The 18,740-nt window shown below is 35.2% G+C and overlaps 4 protein-coding genes across 4 annotated transcripts; 2 read left to right on the top strand and 2 right to left on the bottom strand.

Moving 5' to 3' along the window:
• Positions 1-7,938: 7,938 nt before the first annotated feature.
• LOC124629515 (zinc finger protein 486) lies at positions 7,939-11,002 on the top strand. The gene is made up of 9 exons (XM_047162912.1): positions 7,939-8,184; positions 8,284-8,423; positions 8,562-8,595; positions 8,736-8,767; positions 8,959-9,120; positions 9,496-9,621; positions 9,837-9,903; positions 10,121-10,249; positions 10,413-11,002. Exons 1-9 carry the CDS (start codon positions 8,074-8,076, stop codon positions 10,818-10,820), a joined length of 1,209 nt encoding a protein of 402 aa, XP_047018868.1. The 5' UTR covers positions 7,939-8,073; the 3' UTR covers positions 10,821-11,002.
• Positions 10,898-11,895, bottom strand: LOC124629517 (NADH dehydrogenase [ubiquinone] 1 subunit C2). Its single transcript, XM_047162914.1, has 3 exons — positions 11,650-11,895; positions 11,251-11,394; positions 10,898-11,116 (listed from the first exon to the last, which is right to left on the bottom strand). Exons 1-3 carry the CDS (start codon positions 11,816-11,818, stop codon positions 11,067-11,069), a joined length of 363 nt encoding a protein of 120 aa, XP_047018870.1. The 5' UTR covers positions 11,819-11,895; the 3' UTR covers positions 10,898-11,066.
• A 981-nt stretch (positions 11,896-12,876) lies between these two features.
• On the top strand, positions 12,877-13,776 carry LOC124629516 (rRNA-processing protein FCF1 homolog). Its single transcript, XM_047162913.1, has 2 exons — positions 12,877-13,035; positions 13,108-13,776. Exons 1-2 carry the CDS (start codon positions 13,033-13,035, stop codon positions 13,717-13,719), a joined length of 615 nt encoding a protein of 204 aa, XP_047018869.1. The 5' UTR covers positions 12,877-13,032; the 3' UTR covers positions 13,720-13,776.
• Positions 13,761-18,605, bottom strand: LOC124629513 (DNA methyltransferase 1-associated protein 1). The gene is made up of 8 exons (XM_047162911.1): positions 18,126-18,605; positions 17,755-17,918; positions 17,326-17,544; positions 17,116-17,247; positions 16,577-16,843; positions 15,739-15,880; positions 15,458-15,612; positions 13,761-14,417 (listed from the first exon to the last, which is right to left on the bottom strand). Exons 1-8 carry the CDS (start codon positions 18,325-18,327, stop codon positions 14,304-14,306), a joined length of 1,395 nt encoding a protein of 464 aa, XP_047018867.1. The 5' UTR covers positions 18,328-18,605; the 3' UTR covers positions 13,761-14,303.
• Between the last annotated feature and the right edge of the window lie 135 nt (positions 18,606-18,740).

Raw genomic sequence — 18,740 nt, 5'->3', positions numbered from 1 at the left:
GTTGCATATTGAAGCAATTACTAAAATTTAATGTTTATTATCAATTAGCCAGAAATAAAATAAAATTCAAGAATTTATTTTCTACTGGCAACATTAAATCCATTTTCTACATGCAACATTATGCAAAAATTGTCAATCAAACAAATTTGGCTGCCGGTTTGCGCTGAAGTGCTTTTCGGTGTCTTGTTTGTTTTTCCAGATTTTTATCCCTATTAGTGCTTTATCCACCTAAGTCCTAGACATGGGAAAAACATATCATTGAAAAGAAAAGATTGATATATATCTTTTGATCACTGGGATATGTATCACTCTTTTGTATCTCTATATCCTTTCGAATCCGCGAGTGACATTGGACTGTTGCTCAGAGTGACTCGCTTCGTTCAATTCAATCCAATGTATCACTAAATCAGCTGGCTTATTCGCTAACTTTCGAATTCTCAGATGTCAACTGACCTCAGTTGTCATCGGAACTTTGATGTCAACCTATAAGTTCAAAACATTGGTATTCTGTATCGCATGAAGTGGATATCGGTGGATATCGTTACACGGTTGCTGACGCCAAAACTACGATGACAACTTGACAACTCTATTTTTTTATCGACTATTATACTGCTAAGTAGGAAATACCCTATTAGCATTACATTACTACGTTTGAGAGAACGCTTTATTTTCAGCGTGTTATATGTTTAAAAACAATCTGTGGCGGTAAAATTCAGTATTTGCTTTCTATTGTGTGTGAACTTGGTGTCTAAAATTCCGTGTGGTTGAACAATATTTTAACTGAGAATATTGTGAGTATTGTAGTTATTATAAATTTTACAACGTAAACAATATTTTGATACGTAGATTCCTATGTTTTGCATGCAAAACAAAAATTGGTACACTACAGGAAGGTAACTTTACGTACTTGAGTAGGTCGTCCCATACATTGAGAGCATCGGTTACCTCACTTACTAAATGAAGGTTAAGACATGCTGCAAATTATGTAATATTGGTATTTATTTAACTTTTTACGTTATAAATTCTTACTTTTAGCTCAATTGCAACAGCAGTGTTTTGTTGAGCACGTTGCAGAAACGGACGTAACTCTGCCGAAACTCGCTGAAACCTTGATTTGTTGATACGGAAATTTGCCATTAATTCCTTCTCCCGTAAATCCAGAGAATTATTGCAATCTCGCATACGACGTTTCTGGATTCTGGATAAACTTCGTTTTGTCTCTTATTCCACAAATGCCAGCAAAAATACACGCGAAATTTTTATTCCACACAAAGAAAGATAAAACAAATTAAAATAATACAAATAAAAATAACACTATCAAAAAATAAAGGAAACGACTCAGGGTTTGTATTTCTATTGGAATCGCAAAATTAGAGAAATCTAATATGTCTGATGCAACAATATAGTATAGACATCCCAGTGATGAGGCATAAAACACTGCTATTTGTAGTGTATTTCAAAAAATGACATTGGCTATCAATTTGATGTCCACTGGGCTTACGGAATCGCAATATAACGTTTATCGATACAGAAACCGCTGTCAAAATGAGTCATGGTGGATATCAGCCTGTGTCGATGCTGATGACGTCATCTCATTTGGTAACTGGCGTTAGCGAATAAGAAAATAGCTGTTTGACAATTTACTGATGTACACTTTACCAATTGATGATATCTGCGAGCTGTCAGTAGAGTTAGCGAATAAGGCTACAGTACGAACTAAGAGTGATAGATTCGTTTAGGATAGATAGATTCGTATATCAGTTTATAATATTTTAAAGTTTATTTTTAAGTTTCTATTTTTCATTTTAAATTTAAGTTTACGATTTATGTAATTGGCTGTTAAAGCTGTGTAAATCGAATAAATAAATAAAAATAATGGTCAAACACTTATTCTCGGTATCGAGAAAGTGAGACAGAACATTCTAAGTAGGGAAGTGCGAAAGAGATGTCTGGACTTTCCGATGAGAAACCGTGACGCCAGCCGCTCAATGCTGTGTGTGCGAGTGCAACACAGATACAAACGGACGACGGATTGAATGAGTTGTTAAAGATACACTGATACATTCGGATTTGAACTGATACAAAGAGCGAGTGATAAGAACGGAAAGATACATATCTTTTTTATCTATCACTCCTGAGTTACCCATCTCTACTAAGTCCGTTAAGTTGAGCCTCTGCTCCTTCGGCCGTGTCGATTTTGTGCTTGAGGTGATCGAAATCTTGTGAATTTTGTGCTTGAGATAGGACTCGTTGACCCGTTTTGTGATAATTAATATTTATCATGTCTAATAGAAAGTGTTGTGTTCCCGGATGTACAAATGGCTTAGGTAAGCATTTATCAACATCCTTAAAACAAATAGTCGTCATTTTGTCACGACTCCACTGAATTCTAACTTGTTACCCTTTTTTTCAGACACTACGGGGTATTTACATAAATTCCCTAATCCAGATAAGGATAGGCAGCTATTTAATACATGGGTCTTTCATATTGGTGGTGACATTTTGCAACTTGAAAATAACCATATTTTCAAATACCGCCGCGTCTGTAATGATCATTTCGAACCAAAATATTGGTGCCGGAATAACCGACTTGCCAAAGGAGCTGTACCTACAAAAAACATGCCAGGTTAGTTTTAGTAAAATACCCAAATTAAGGTACCTGTTTACCTTAAAGAGTACCTAAGTCTCAAATTTCTAGAGTTGATGTTAGAAAGAAATAAACAGTCATGTTATTTGAGTTTAAAGTAAACTTTCCAAATCACAAAATGAAAAGCTGCAGTAAGTCTAAAACATCTGAATAGAGATTTCTTTGGAGCCACAATTTCTGTATGTACGCAGTATGTCATACAAGAGTTTCTATATTACATTTCAAAATTTACTATATTTATAATTCATATTATTTTATCGTTGTTTACAGGATTATCTTGCTCGAAATTCAGCATTGAAAAAAGAGCACTAAGACCTCTTCAGATTTCAGGACCGTCTACATCAAAAGGTATATTTTATCATATACATATAAACAAGCAATTCATTTTTATACATACATACATACATTTACATTACGTATGTACTAGCTTCCACTTGCGGCTTCGTCCGCATGGTGTATTGATAAAAAGTGGCCTATGTCTTAATCCAGGGTATCACCTATCTACATACCAAATTTCAACCAAATCGGTCCAGCCATTTTTGAGTGAAGTTATTTCAAAGATCATTTATTCCTACAAATTAGGCTGAAATTGAGTAACTTGAATGTCACATTTACCAAAAATCCTTTGCTATTTTTAATTTGTTGTAATACTTAAATAGCACTGCATTACACAATTTTGGTACCCTCTTGACTGAATGAATAGGTAATGAATCATAGATCAAATGTTCCAAACATAATATGTGGTATCCATAACGTCTAGTTTTCAAGGTACATGTCAATTATGATTTCTACTACTCTCACTTAGGCATACAAAAAACCATTACCATGTCTGAAATAATTTACTTTTGTATTACTTTGTTTTGTTTAATACTTGTTTCTTTTCAATAATGTCAACATATTTGTGCATAATATGCGGCACCCATGTGGACAGCATATAGTGTAATTGATAGATAGACACTAGCAATAAATGATGTAATAATAACATATACTAATCACTGAATATTATTATTTACAGAACCTGCGCATCTACATATACACTCACAAGGTTCAATTGAAGATGTACAAATGAAAGAGAATCTTGGTGAGTGATCCTACATACAAGCATTTAATCAGCAATTATTTTACACATATTCTGTCCTGGAACTCCTTCATGCGCCCGGATAAAATGTAGCCTCTCTCGATAAATGTGCTAATTTACCTTAAAATCATCTTAAATTGAATTATTTTTGTTGTTCCTGAGTTATAATTTTGCAAACAATTAAAGTAAACTAGCCTCTCTATAAACCTATCCCTTAAGACAAGAGTGATTGATGAAATACAGTTTGTTAAATTACATTTATATGTCATATGCATAAGTCCTAAAATGTTAACATCCTTATCACTACATAGTATAAAACAAAGTCGCTTTTTCTGTCATGTGTCATGTTGTATGTCCCTATGAACGCTCAAATCTTTAAAACTACGCAACGGATTTTGATGCGGTTTTTTGTAATAGGTAGAGTGATTCAAGAGGAAGGTTTTTATGTATAATAACATACATTAAATACTGGGGAAATACTGTTATCCCGTGCGAAGCCGGGGCGGGTCGCTAGTTGATATTATAAACTATATAAAAGAAAAAGTAACTTTGTCTAGTAGTGGGCTGGCTTTAATTAATTCAATATGATTCAAATAATGGTTACTCAATATGAACTGCTACATTCATGATGATGGTAATGATCATCAGCTTAATTGGTTTGTATATAATAGGCACACATTTCTTACCAAATATGTTAATGACCTTTCAGATCCTGTCACTTCAGAATCTCAGTCTGTACACAGTGATAGACAGCCTCATAGTGAAGAAGAAAATGTTGAGGTGGTGAAAGATCTTGGTAAGCAACACAATTGTAATCAAACTTAATAACTTCAAAGCTGAGTTTGCTTGTTACACTCACTATCATGGTTTATTAACTAGGTACTGATTTATAGATTTAATACATATTTCAATCATGGGATACTTTCACACACAACTAGCTTTGATGCTATCTCACTCATATGTACTCTTAAATTCTGCAATTTTTATTCATATGATTCTTATTATTTTTTCAGTGCATCGCAAAGTTAAATGTGTTAGTAAGAAGGCGGTAAAACAGGTTGCTGTTACGAAAACTGAGCGTGCTCTGTATCAGAAAATGCTGCAAGTTGGTGTGAAACTCAGCAAATGCCGTAGCAAGGTTAAAAAGCAGGCAATCAAGATCAAGGCCCTGCAAAATATTACTACAAACCCTCAATTTTTAGAAACTCTAGACAAAATGTCTAGCACATCAAAAATTTTAACTTTGCTGCAGTTCAGGGAGCACAAAAAGGAAAAAAAAGGCCGGCGTTTCACATTAGAGGAAAAAATTGTAGCTTTGACTATCCTCAAGCAAAGCCCAAAAGGATACAGATTCCTGAGGAAAATCTTTATCCTGCCATCACGCCAAATTTTAATAAAATTAATTAATATGGCAGATATAAATGCTGGTATCAATAAAAATTTGATGGCACAAATAAAAAAAGCCACACTTAAAATGAAACCAGAGCACAAATTATGTGTGGTTCTTTTTGACGAAATGTCACTAAAACCGAATGTGGCATACAATGAAAGGAAGGACAGAGTGAGTGGGTTTGTAACCAATGGGCAAGAGACACTGCCTGAGTATGCAGATCATGCGCAGGTATTTATGATAAGAGGACTTATAAAAAATTATAAGCAACCCGTTGCATACACATTTTCTCAGTCTGCCACAAAGGGACCAGAACTGGCAAAACAATTAAAGGCTGTCATCACAGAACTACAAAATGCTGGTCTTAATGTGGTAGCAACAGTGTGCGACCAAGGAACAAATAATGTTAACTGCATTAAATTCTTGTTACAAGAAACAAGAGGTATTCTGTTAAGAAAATCAGAAGAACCTGAGGGAAATATTATTTTAATAAATAAACAGGAAATCATTCCCTTGTATGACCCACCTCACTTAATGAAATGTATAAGAAATAATTTAATAACGAAAAATCTACTATATAAAAAAGACAACAAAATGCTAATGGCAAAGTGGGAACACATAACTGCACTGCACCAAGAAAACCCAGGCTACAAAGGCATAAGACTGGTGCCAAAATTAACAGACTCCCACTGCATTCCCAGTAAAATTCCACGGATGAAAGTTAAATTTGCTACGCAACTATTCAGCCAAACTGTAGCATCAAATATGGGCTACCTAGCAGGTAAATAAACTTTATTACATAATGTTTTCACATTGCATTATTTTATCGATACTTATATATTATAAAGCTGAAGATTTTTTTGTTTGTATGTTTTCTTAACCATGCTAATCTGAAGAACCAATCCAATCACCAAGGTCGATCAGGTCTAATTTGAAATAATCTTTCACCGTTAGATAGCTCATTTATTGAGGAAGACTAAAAGTGACTTTTAATCTGGGTGCGCGAAGTAGCTTTCACGGGATGCGGTAGAACCGCGGGCGGAAGATTGTATAGTAAAAGTTTTCACAAATTAAAAACTGCTCCCAGTTCAGATTTAATAATAACAAGTTTCTTATTGATGACTAGATGCCATAGTAGCCAGTGTATCTGCCTGCCACAGGAGGTCGCGGGTTCGATTCCCGCATAAGTCAAACATTTATGTGTGTGGGTGTTTCTACATATGTACACTATGTTATGTTATTTATAAAATATTTATATTTATATAAGTTCATTTATTGGTTGTCTGCTGTACCCAAATTACAAGCAAGCAATGCTTTGTTTGGGACTAGATTGCGTTGTAAGAACGTGTGAGGAATATTTATTAATATTTTTTTTCTTATTTTTTTGCAGAAAAAGGAATAATCTCTCAAGATGCGCAAAATACAGCGGACGTCATCTTGTTTTTTGACAAACTTTTTGACTCCATTAACGGAAGCTTCGGGAAAAGGAAGCACAGTAAACCACTGCTGGGACCTGCGACGCCGAACTCAATACATCACAAAACATGGATGGAGGCAAAAATATTTTTAAAAAATATGAAATTTGTGAATGTAAAAACCTCGAATGTGGAGTATGTTCCCACCTTAAGTAACTGGGTATGGACACTAGAAGGAATAGAACTGCTTTTAAAAAAAATTGCTGCGAAGTACGGAGTGACATCGGTTTGGTTGCGGCATCTGAATCAGGATCCAATAGAAAATTTTTTTGGATCGATAAGGAGTCAAGGATGCCGCAACGTAAACCCTACTCCAGATGGATTTGAAGCAGCATTTAGCAGCCTTTTAATAAACAGCCTATCTAGTGTCCATGCCCCAGGGACAAATTGTGAGGCAGATAATTGCCACGCTTTGCATGAAGTTCTCATCACAAGCGGGGCCTGCAAAGAACAAATAAATTGTGAGCTCTCTGAGATTCCGGACATTGAATTTACAGCCCTTGAAGACAAAAGCGACCCCCGTATAATTGGGGGGCTACAATATGTTAGCGGTTATTTTATTAAAACCGCTAAGAAGAAAGTCTTCAAGGGTTGTAGTGAATGTAAAAAAAATTTAATGTCCGATCAGGAACACGATTATTTAAAATATAGAGAGTATGCTAATAAAAAATGGCTTTGCAGTCCCAGCGACTCTCTCTTAAATTGTGTTTCGAATCTGCAGGATATAAATTACACAATAATTAAAAAATGTTTGGAAAAAAAATATTTAAAAGATTTCATCAAAACATTAATATTTATACATTTGAAATTCGATTTCATAAAATGTGAAATTCATAAAGAAAAATTAATAGACTTTTTAATCAATATATCCTGCAGATTCTTTATTTACAATTACTGTAAAGATATTAATAAAATATTAATAAATAGGAGAGAGTGTGATGATGATACGGATTCCTATAAGCTAAAAGCGAAAAAATTATACATGAAATGTTTTAAAAGAAAAAAATAAATTATATTAAAGGTTATCAGTGTTTTATTTATTGAAAAACATCTTATAAATATTAAACAAAAAGAAACAAAAATCTACCTAGACCCAGTAACCACTGCTTTATGTAGCTATATGTATATATATTGACAAATAGTTTCTTAAACCTGCGTTCAGAAGGCGCCACTTGTCTTACTTAGTTTGATAGTCGAGTTGGACCTCTATTTCATAATATAAAAAGTACTCTGTGCAGAACTTACAAGTTTTGAAACAGAAATATGGACCGAATGAGTGAATGTTTCATTCAGTATTCAATCCCACACCTGCATTGCAGGGTTTGGGAAATCGGTCTATTTGCCAAAGACAAGGTCCTTGGTTTGACGATTTTGACGTTTGTTTTGTTATTTGTCTATTGGCGATCTTAAAAACACTTCTGAAAACGATCCGCAAACCGCGAAAAAGCGAAGCGGAGGCTTCTGGATTTACTGAAACAATAATATGAATAAGATTTGCCGAATATGTTTAGAAGAAGGCGTACTCTCATCTGTTTTCACAAAAAACTATAACATTTCATTATGTGATATGGTTGAATACTGCTGCAATATAAAGGTAAATAAATGGGGTAACAAAGCTTTTAACGGCTGAACTACAATTTTCTAAATGAAATCTAGTCAATAATGAATCGGTAATGTTCTAAATAACTTGCAGATTAGTAAAGATGACGGTTTACCAGAACAAATGTGCAGCAATTGTATTTATAAGCTGGGGATAGCTTACCACTTCAAACAAACTTGTGAAAGCGCAGATATAAGACTGAGACAATACTTAGGATTAAGAATACCTAGCAAGTAAGTTTAATTTCCTAGTTACAACAACACTATACAAAAAAAAATGATTGTAAAGAACATTTATTTAAAAGCAAGAAGTGTGTTTATATTTTGTGAAGAATTAATAAGGAAGGAATCACTATTCAATATTTTTTACAGATACAATGATGCCTGTGTAGCTACAGATCCTTTTGTGAGTATTGTTAAATTAATTTAATTATGTTCTCATTTTAATTCATATTTTCTTAAAAATGTTTTGCCAAATTGTACCTTTCGATGAAGTTAAATCAATCATTGTTATCAGAAGTAATATCTAATCACTTTCATTTTCAGGTGCCCACACATGCAACTATAATAAAAAAATGGTAAGTAACAAGTACCACCTCTGAGATGAGAACAGTACTTTTAAGGAAACAACTATGCTTGTGTCAATAGAATCACATGAAGTATGAAGCAACAACAAAAAATCTGTTGAACATTGTTAAAAGCCTAACTTAATATTTATAGTCCTCTACAGGACATAGGCCTCCCACATTAACTTATCAGTATGTTTTAGCAAATGTAAGCAGCCTGAACCAAAAAGACATACAAACTATAAAAAGAAATCTGAATCAGAGAAATTGAAACGAGGTCCAAAGCCTAAGCCTAAACAAGATCACACTTGTTATCAGTGCAACAAGCAGTTCAGATGTCAGGCACAATTGGAAATGCATGTTAGGTAAGTATTTACTACTGAAAAAGAGGTATTCACCACATAATCAACAAGAATTGCCATACACACAAAGAAAAAGAAAGTTGTAAGCTTTACTTACTAATAAGTGTTATTATTCTTTTGAGCCATAAATTAAGCTTAGTCCATCTTAAGGGAAAGAATTCTTATGGTAATCATACCTTTATTGAGAGCCACTAAGTTCACTAAATGTAGTTAAAGTTCTAGGGCTAAATTGAAGGCAAAATTAAATATTATTGTACCAACTAATACCAGCATACTTCAGAAATCTACTGATAGTCATGTATTGATATTATTGTTATTAATTTAACTAGAAATAAACCTTGTTTTCCATTTTCTCATGGCCACTTACCAACTTTTTAGAACTCATACTGGAGACAAACCTTTTGTGTGCATGTACTGCCCTCGGAGATTCACTCAGAAACATAATCTTACCATACATCTCAGAATTCATACTGGAGAAAAGCCATTCCAATGTGAAGTATGCAGGTAATAATATAATTATGGTAAGTTTAATAACATGTTTAGATAGACTACTGTATAATTGTAACATTCTGTTGATGTAATTTAACTGAAATAATACTGTAATTAGTTTATTAAATTTTTTAACTGACTGCTAAAAAGGAAGGTGATTCTCAACTCAACCACATATATATTTATGTAAATAAATGAATTGTATTAATGTCTTGTCTTAAAAATTACAGTAAAAGGTTCTCAGCGCAAGGTAATCTACACGCACACTTGAAAATCCATACTGGGCAAAGGGATCATGTAAGTATTTAATAAATTAAATAATAACATACATTTAAAAGAACTCAATAATCATTTCTCCTTTTTCAGCTGTAAGAGACAGCTTTGAGTGATAAGACAGTCCATTGTGTCACCAAAGATTTTAATATTTTGTATTTTTTATAATTGTTGTGTACGTAATAAAGAATATATCCACCTATTTGTAACAATTACCTTCTATACTTCTTTCCTGTTTCAGGTATGTTCAATATGTAACAAGACATTCATTACTTCAAGTGAGCTAACTCGTCACATGAGTAAGCACAGAGGTATCAAAAACTTCAAATGTGATTTATGTGGAGCAGCTTATGTACACTCCAGGGATCTCGTAAGTGGTCTTATGTCTAGTACCTACTCTACATTGTCATTGCAGATTCCCATACATAATATTGCTGCCGAAGAATTCAAAATATTCTATCAAAAGATCTTATAATTTTATAAGCTTCTAGTGTCAAGATGTTATTTAATATCATTATTTGTTTTCTTTTCAGAAACTGCACAAACTTAAAAAGCATCAAATAGTTCCACAGAATCCTAAAGTTCAGTGTGCAAATGAAGGCTATAACAATAGTGGAAACATAGACATTATAGGCATAGATGTTGGCAAAGATCCCCCAATGCCAATGAAGGATGTCAGTCATTTAATACCTCATTTGATTAATGAGAAACCTCAGCAAAGCCTGCCAGTGATTCCTGAAAGCAATCAGTCTATACTGCCCTTTGAACAGAAAGGTGTAAAAGAGATGTTTCACCAGTATCCTAATAAAGTATTTGAAGCCCATAACTGTGCTATTTGTGGAGAGGGATTTGACTATGTCACTGCTTTAGCACAACACTATCTGCATCGCCACAAGGACCATGAATATGTTCAGTCCAAAGGTTATGGTTTAACCCAATAAGAGCTCTCCTATTATATCAGTATAATCTCTGAAGGAATAGCTAGGAATAAGGACAGAATAGTTAAAACATCAACACGGAACTAAATAAAAGCTATTTATTAACCTTGACACGTTTCCCAAGCCATATTGTACAACTGAAACTATTGAACAAGTTATTCAGCAATAAATAATTATTTATTCAATGAAAGGTTTTTCTTTTCATTCACATAATCTAATTATCGTCTAAATAAACAAAATATATAATATTTAACGAACAGGGACCCATGGTTCTATGATATCAGCAATCTTCTTGCGTGCTGGAAGAAAGAAGGAAAAGTAATATCAAAAAGTGTTCAAAATCATGTCTTCAATTTATAAAGCACGTCTGTAGAACAAAAAAAAAACCATATAATTATTTAAAAGTACAGTTAAATTACTATAGCAAACTTACGCGGTTCTGGGAAGTCTTCAGGGTGCAAGGAAATGTAATGTTTGTAAACAGCATCCTTCTCAGCTAAGTAAGAATTACGTGTTTTTTGGGCAAAAGTGAATAGACCTATGAATCCAGCCGTCAAAAGTATATGTTTCTGGATTCCTGAAAAAAGATACACATATTAGTCAATACAGTAGGAGTCACTGTAATAAATTCTAAATAGTCCATGTTTACAAATTTTATAACCCCAAACAAACAAAAATATATTCTATCGTAAGATAAGTAAAGATTTTTCGATTCAGTATTATTATTCTGATTATTATAGTAAGTCGCTTTCCATTCAAGATTTATTTAAGTTTTAAAATAACTAACACGATGTAAAATTTTATTGTTATTGTTATGTAATTTAGAACTTACCACTGAAAGCAGGACGTCTAGTTTGGTGGTTGAGGAATACTCCCATACATACTCCGAAAGTAGCTCCTAAAACCTCGGGCCAGACTTTATTTAGTGCTGGCACCTCCCGGCCATCCTCCCCTTTGTGGAGCAGTTCTATGGCTGATAAGTGTGAGTCGGGTACGGCCATGTTTTTAGGAAATCGCAAATTGCTCCCCAATCTGAACTGCAGACAGCAGTATGAAAATGTCAGTCAGAAGAACAAAATGTCATGAATGAAATATGTCAAAATTCATTGTTTGGCAGAAAATTATTTGACCTGGCTACTAGACATGCGCGAAATGTGTCATTGAAAAGAAATGAATGAAGTAGTTCTTTTCGCTCAACGAAGTAGTCCACTCATTTACTTCAGTACTTCATTTAGTTCACCAAATCTGAACGAGTCAATGAGTCACCCAGCTCTTAGATGGCTCTTAGGAATCATAATCCTAATCTACTCATTTAGTTCAGTAAATCAAAACGAGTCAATCTGTAGTGTGAGGGATAAGTATCGACGAATGAATCACTTGATTTTTTATCTCGATATCTCGATTTTCCTTCATACTTTATACAGGCTTAGGACTATCAACCGTGAAAATATTGATAAACAGAAAATTATGTAGCTTTAAAGTAATTTAGATATATTTTAGTTTAGGTTGGCGTATTTAAAAATCGAAATATGTAGAAGGATCCTGAACTAGTGAACTAAATGAAGTAGAGACACATTCGAAGGAGTAGTGAAGGAATGATACGTTTAATTTCGGAAGTGAAGTAGTCCATTTCCTTCAATCGTTCGTGAACTACCCATGTCTACTGGCTACATTCCTGGCTACTATTGTCTATTAATCTACTAGAACTACTAAATTCGATGAGGTTGCTATAAATCATCTAATGATGACCATCCATACTAAAGTATTAACATATTATATATATATATTAAAATATGTTTTCATACTTTATTCCAAAGAATTTTGAGTTTGCTTTTGTATTCTATGCATTGTTTGTGTCGTACGTAGACAGAGAAAACTAAAAAGTTTTCTCTGTCTAGTGTCGCTTGTCGTAGCGTAGCGTAGGTAGGTTTGTATGTATCTTGAAATTTTGCCTTTATCTATGCTGTGATGATATCATGGAAGCATGGAAGTAATAATACGTACGTAAATATAAATAAAGATCTGTCATTGACTTAAAGGTCTTATATAGTTACCAGGCCAGGTCATTAAATTCCCAAAAAAAAAGTTCTGTCAAAAACCATAACCTCAATCTCATGTTGTCGTGTTGTTGGAGGTTATTTTGTTTACTGTACAGTATTTTGAGTTTTTAATTTATTTAACGTAAACGAAAAAATATTAATATCAGTATCTGAAAATGGTAAGTGTTATCTTGTGACTGCAGTTCCATTTTTGTAAATACAATACAATCTATTTAAAAACCACATTTTAGGGTAAACAACGAAAAACCAGAAAAATTGTTGAACGTAAGTTTGCTAAAATGAAGAAACTTATAAGTCTCAGTGATAACAGAATAAAACCTACGGAACGAGTTGAGCCAAAGAAGAAAAAAATAGATCCACACGAGTTGAAAATACGCGAAGCACCACAAGCGAGCTCAGCGTTGTTCTTCCAGTACAACACTCAGCTAGGACCGCCTTACCATATACTCATTGATACTAACTTCATTAATTTCTCTATAAAAAACAAATTAGACATAGTACAGAGCATGATGGATTGTCTATATGCCAAATGTATCCCATACATAACTGACTGTGTATTAGCCGAGTTAGAGAAACTAGGCCGAAAATATCGTGTAGCATTAAGAATAATTAAAGACCCAAGGTTCGAAAGGATCACTTGTTTACATAAAGGAACTTATGCTGATGACTGTATTGTTCAAAGGGTGACACAACACAAATGTTATATAGTGGCTACAAATGACAAAGATTTGAAAAGAAGAATAAGAAAAATACCAGGTGTGCCGATTATGTACGTTGCTGAACATAAATACACTATTGAAAGAATGCCAGATGCATATGGAGCTCCCAAAGGAGCTATTTAGAATTAAGATAATAATTATGTAATATAAAATTAAAATAAACATTTTGTTTTAAAAAAATCATAGTTTTATTTTTAGTATACAGATACAAATACATATCTACTTGTTCAAACCTATCCTATTACACAAGATTTTGATACATTTTGAGAGGTACACTTTAATTTATTGAATAGTGGCTACTAAACACCACCTTTGGTAAGATGTCCTACACGTAAAAATCAGCTAAATGTGGTTTGTAATTGTAGCTAAATGTGTATGTACTTCAGATTAAAATTATGTCATTGTAAGAAATTTATATTTACATACTAAATAGAAGCATTACTTGATACATGCAATTGGGTAGACACTTAACTAAAGATAAACAATTTTGATATTACTTAATTAAAAATTATATTTAATGAAATTTTGGTACTAAATATCAATGTGAATAGAATAGTACCCGCTACTTATTCAATTCATATTTAACATTATTTTGCTGTAGTTTATTTTAAAATGTATTTATTTATAAAGTTTTATCAAGGTTGTTACCTTTAGTTAAGTCTACTCAAACAGAGTATAGGTCCATCCTTGGAACTAAGAATATAATACTAGATGGTTGTGTTCATTGCACTAGGTGACCCAACTACGTCAATTATTTCACCGACTGGTTTAGTTTCATTTTCAGCCACTATGTTGCATATAGATGCTGGAATTGTTAGTGTCTGAAACAAAGATTCATGTGTTAAATATTATTACATATACAACCTAGCTTCTGCAATTTTCTAATCTTTGTGTGAAAGAGTAATGTATATTCATATACCATTACAATTTACAAACAAACTTTCACATTTACAAAGCCTATTTTCCTTGGAAGATGCAGAAATGCAGTCCTTTCAAAGTTTAAGAACTGTGTAACAAGAGAAAGAGTATTGAGTAATAGTTTCACTCCAGCCAGGGTGATGAGCATGAAAGTGAACTCCAAGGCTTTATAAGAATCAGATTATTAATTTTGTATGTCTCTGACCGACCACGGGACTACAGAGTCCCGGATTTTTGGAAGGCGAACGTGGGGCCGAAGCCAACACGCTGAAGCCCTTTTGAGACAACTTTAATGAAATGGCGACACAAAACCGACGATTATCCCCGTATACACTATAGAAATGTACCCAAGGACAATCCCCGGTTCTGTGCTAAACTATTGCTAACTATGGAGGAAAACTACTTGGGCTATTGTGATGGGATGTTAGTGGGCTAGGAATGGGAAGACTATGGGAACTATGGCACCTGCCGATAACAATGTTTGCACGTAAAAATGGCAGGTGGAGACTCGCCAACTCACTTACTGGGCCCTCGGGAATCAGTCACTGAATAGCAACAAGAGGGCAACAGGTACATGAGCGGCTGAAGGGTGAGGATACCTCGGCGGACTTTAAACGCAGATCACGCGCTCCCTGTGGGTCCAGCTTCACCGGCCCACTCGCCACTTACCACGAGGCACCTACCCTCCGAGCGGGCTGCTAACCCTGCTCTAGCGACTCCACTCTGACCGGCCGATGAAGGCAAGCCAAGAGGCGGGAGACCTATCCCCCGTCATGCTTCACTCCGGCAAGCCGGAGATGGGGGACAGTATACTCTCCCTGGAGCACTCGGATATATAGCCCCGCGGGGTCGCTACTCCCCGTCATCCGCCTCAGATGCCCTGCGGGGCAGATTATTAATATTATTAAGATAAATTAATAAAATATTTGAGGCAAAACCTTACCTTTCCTGGGTTGAGAGCTTCATACTGATGTCTCAGAGCTTGCAATTCAAATTCACATGAAGCTAGTGCATTCTTCAAGTCCAGAGCAAGAGCGAGATCGGACCGCAGCTCATTGAAATGCTTGCAAATAGCCTCAGTAGGTGTTGGAGCAATATCTGTAAAATATAATAGAACAGTGGATTCTAGGTTTGATTTTAAGCACATAAATTTTCAATTTCAATTTCAGGATTTCTTTTGATATTTAAAATAGTGCTAGGTATGCGGATAGCGAAGTAACTCACCAATATTCATAAGTCTGAGTTCCTGCTCGATAGCTTTAGTCTTTCTCTGGCCAACACCAGGGGGCAGCTTCATGCGCTGTGAACGCAACCAAACGCCAGTACCACGCGCTTCAGGGAACTTGATACCCGACCATTCCACAGTCTGCAAAAGTAGAATGTAGTACACAAAACAGTGCATGGACGACGCCGACCGAGACGAGCGTAAAGAAGGTACTAGAAATCACCTTCTACTTTATTAAAAATAAAAGCTGGGGCGGGGCATTGTTCTTAGGGTGCGTCCACATCTGGCGAATGTGCCGCGAATGTGCAGCTCGCGAGCCGTTTGCTCGCTGCCCGCGAGCTGCGCGCGTGCATTTTTGTTCGTGCGCCGCTTCTGCGCCGCCCGCGCGCAGTTCGCGCGCGACCTAAGCGCCGCACGCGAGCGGCGCGCAGGCGGCGCGCGACGTCTGACATCTTCGATAGTACTGAGCCAGTATACGGAACTGTAAGGGCGAGAACTGAGTGCGCGCAGATCGCGCCTATACGAGCCTTGCATGAGTTGCGCTAAAGAGGCGCACCAAGCTATTGCAGTGACTGCACGCGCGCAGCTCGCGGGCAGGTCGCAAACGGCTCGCGAGCTGCGCATTCGCGGCACATTCGCCAGATGTGGACGCAACCTTATGTTCGAGGATGCGCAATCATTTTGTCTGATTGGAGCATACATTGACACTATTTCATTATGGAAGTTGATTGTCTATCTAGCTAGTGTCTTATAAAAATCCTCATTGATGCTCCTCTAGGTCTGCGCTTGGCCTAAGACTGCCATCCAGCCAACATAATATATTTTCATAATACTTACAACACTTTCCACTGTCCTCACAGGTCTTTGCTGAGCAGTCAGTTTCTTCTTATGTAATTTCCTGTCATGACGCCTGGCAATACTGGACGCAGTATTAGAAGGTGTACTGGTACCCTCATTGTTATTGTTCACTTGAGTTACAGGCGGGACATTCCCACTATCAGCTCTAGATATCAACTTCTGTAAATCTTGAGTCTTTCTTTCTCTCTCACGCTTTCTGGCTTCAATCTTCTTCAACTCAGTTAAGAGCATTTGTTCTTCATCAATCTGAAAAGCATTGAAGTCATAGTGAATGGACATTAAAGTAGTGTCTGGGCTTGTGTTCATGGTTCCTTTTTAATCATCTCTTTAAAGCGATTATTACACAAATGGAGAAGTCTTAATGTGAGTGTGTTTTATACACTTTTCTGACTTTTAATTGATAATGCACAGAACATAGCATTAAAATATGTTGGAATATTAAGATTTTATGATTGACATTTAAATTTTGTTGGCAAAGTTTGCATTAGGAGACTTGTTTTAAGCATCATAATATTTACCTGATCTTGTGTTCTATCAAACAGTCTCCTGAGCTGTTCCTTCCTCTTCCTCTCATGTTCAGCATCATAGTGATAAATCCTTTTCTCTCCATTCACCATTGTTACAGTATTAGACCAAAGGTTTGTTTTTACCTGCAAGATTTAACATTTTTATAATTGAATCAGAAAATAAGAGCAACAAGTTGTTATTAGTATAAAGAGACAACATACTTTGCTCAATGTGGTACAGATTCCGTAGTACCGTTCTTTCAGGTCTTCCACACTACGGTCTCTGAAAGCTGCCCTGTCCCATCGGTCATGTATGACGATGAAGCGCAGATCAAATCTTTGGCACAAGTCCATAAGATGATCAGTTTCAGCCTGACTCCAGTCTTCTGATTTTAAATATTGATTGTACTCTGATTCTGTGTAAGACGGTATTGATACTTGCTGGAAACATATTTTAAAATTGTAAATGATTTTTGCATAGACATTTACAGACAGCTTGAAGTAAAGGTTTAACGATTATCTGTGTAGATCTTTCAAATATTTAATTATCATTTTTACCCTCTACAATAATAGCAAACATTTGTTTTTATAAGTCTAACATAATTTTCGTCATCATATGTTACAAATATATTTAAAAAGCGCATAAGTTACCTTATTAAACTGTGCAAATGGATACTCCTTAGCTTCATCAGATGCTCGCTTCCAGTGGTGGAAAACTGCATTATCAGTGCGAGCTGGATTCGTAAACGGTGCCCAAACCCACTTCCTCACCTTTCTCATACCAAGCTTAGCTTTTGTTTGCTTGTATGCTTTTCCTGATAAAATAAACAAAGCATGAAAATATGTTGGATTAATTATTGTTCCTGTACAATATAAATCCTTGAAGCATACAGGTCTATGAGTGCTAAGATATTTAAATTTGTATGCTTTGTTGTTGTTGGATGGACTAATGATTGTAGTAAGAAATAATTTTTTGGTTGTACATTTTGTTAGGCATGTTTTGAAAAGATAGAAGATCTCACCTGTATCAGTAGGTAATAGAGGTGGCAGGTCCTTGTTGTCATTATAAAGTAATGCAAACACTTCTCTGTGCATTCCCTCAGGCCTCTTCACAGCCTTTGCCGTCACATACTTCTTTTTCACTTTGTCTCCATGGATTATACTATCTCTACTGATCTCAGCGGTAGGCTGCTCAAGCTCTAATATATCAAGTATATCAGCCATTTTGCTTAATTAATTATCTTAATCACTGTTATACAATTTGTCTACTTTTGGCACAAAAAATAAAGCTTGGGCGTCACGTCCAAATATTACTCTTGTAGTAACAGCTCTCGCTATACAAGTCTACTAAAGTAAATATTATACACAAGAACGGAACTGCTCAAGTAATTTGCTGAAAGATATGGATAAATTCACATTAAAGTAATATATTTTCTAATAATTTGCTAGATAGCTTAGCTAGGCAAGCAAATGCTAAACAATTTAGTTGACCCTGACACTTGACACTTTGACAGTCTTACACTAGTGACAGTAAATTGACTATGGTTGTTGTATTTTTCATTCATTTAATCTCTTGTTTATGGTCTTAGGGTTGCTCTAAAAAAAAATCACTTTCAAAACTCAGAATATACTCAACG

This window comes from Helicoverpa zea, chromosome 4 (assembly GCF_022581195.2).
Source record: "Helicoverpa zea isolate HzStark_Cry1AcR chromosome 4, ilHelZeax1.1, whole genome shotgun sequence".
NCBI lineage: Eukaryota > Metazoa > Arthropoda > Insecta > Lepidoptera > Noctuidae > Helicoverpa > Helicoverpa zea.
Note: the sequence above shows the minus strand (reverse complement) of the source record. Positions and strands in the feature narration are given on the sequence as shown.

What these genes read in the sequence shown, in the direction of transcription:
- LOC124629515 (XM_047162912.1), top strand. Translation starts at nt 8,074, where the DNA reads ATGAATAAGATTTGCCGAATATGTTTAGAAGAAGGCGTACTCTCATCT. An exon ending in GGATTAAGAATACCTAGCAA is followed by an intron (nt 8,424 to 8,561) that starts GTAAGTTTAATT and finishes TATTTTTTACAG; the next exon opens with ATACAATGATGCCTGTGTAG. An exon ending in ATGTACACTCCAGGGATCTC is followed by an intron (nt 10,250 to 10,412) that starts GTAAGTGGTCTT and finishes TTTTCTTTTCAG; the next exon opens with AAACTGCACAAACTTAAAAA.
- LOC124629513 (XM_047162911.1), bottom strand. Translation starts at nt 18,327, where the DNA reads ATGGCTGATATACTTGATATATTAGAGCTTGAGCAGCCTACCGCTGAG. An exon ending in TCTGTACCACATTGAGCAAA is followed by an intron (nt 17,248 to 17,325) that starts GTATGTTGTCTC and finishes TAAATCTTGCAG; the next exon opens with GTAAAAACAAACCTTTGGTC. An exon ending in ACTCAGACTTATGAATATTG is followed by an intron (nt 15,613 to 15,738) that starts GTGAGTTACTTC and finishes TATATTTTACAG; the next exon opens with ATATTGCTCCAACACCTACT.
- LOC124629517 (XM_047162914.1), bottom strand. Translation starts at nt 11,818, where the DNA reads ATGGCCGTACCCGACTCACACTTATCAGCCATAGAACTGCTCCACAAA. An exon ending in TAGACGTCCTGCTTTCAGTG is followed by an intron (nt 11,395 to 11,649) that starts GTAAGTTCTAAA and finishes ATCTTTTTTCAG; the next exon opens with GAATCCAGAAACATATACTT. An exon ending in TGAAGACTTCCCAGAACCGC is followed by an intron (nt 11,117 to 11,250) that starts GTAAGTTTGCTA and finishes TCTTTCTTCCAG; the next exon opens with CACGCAAGAAGATTGCTGAT.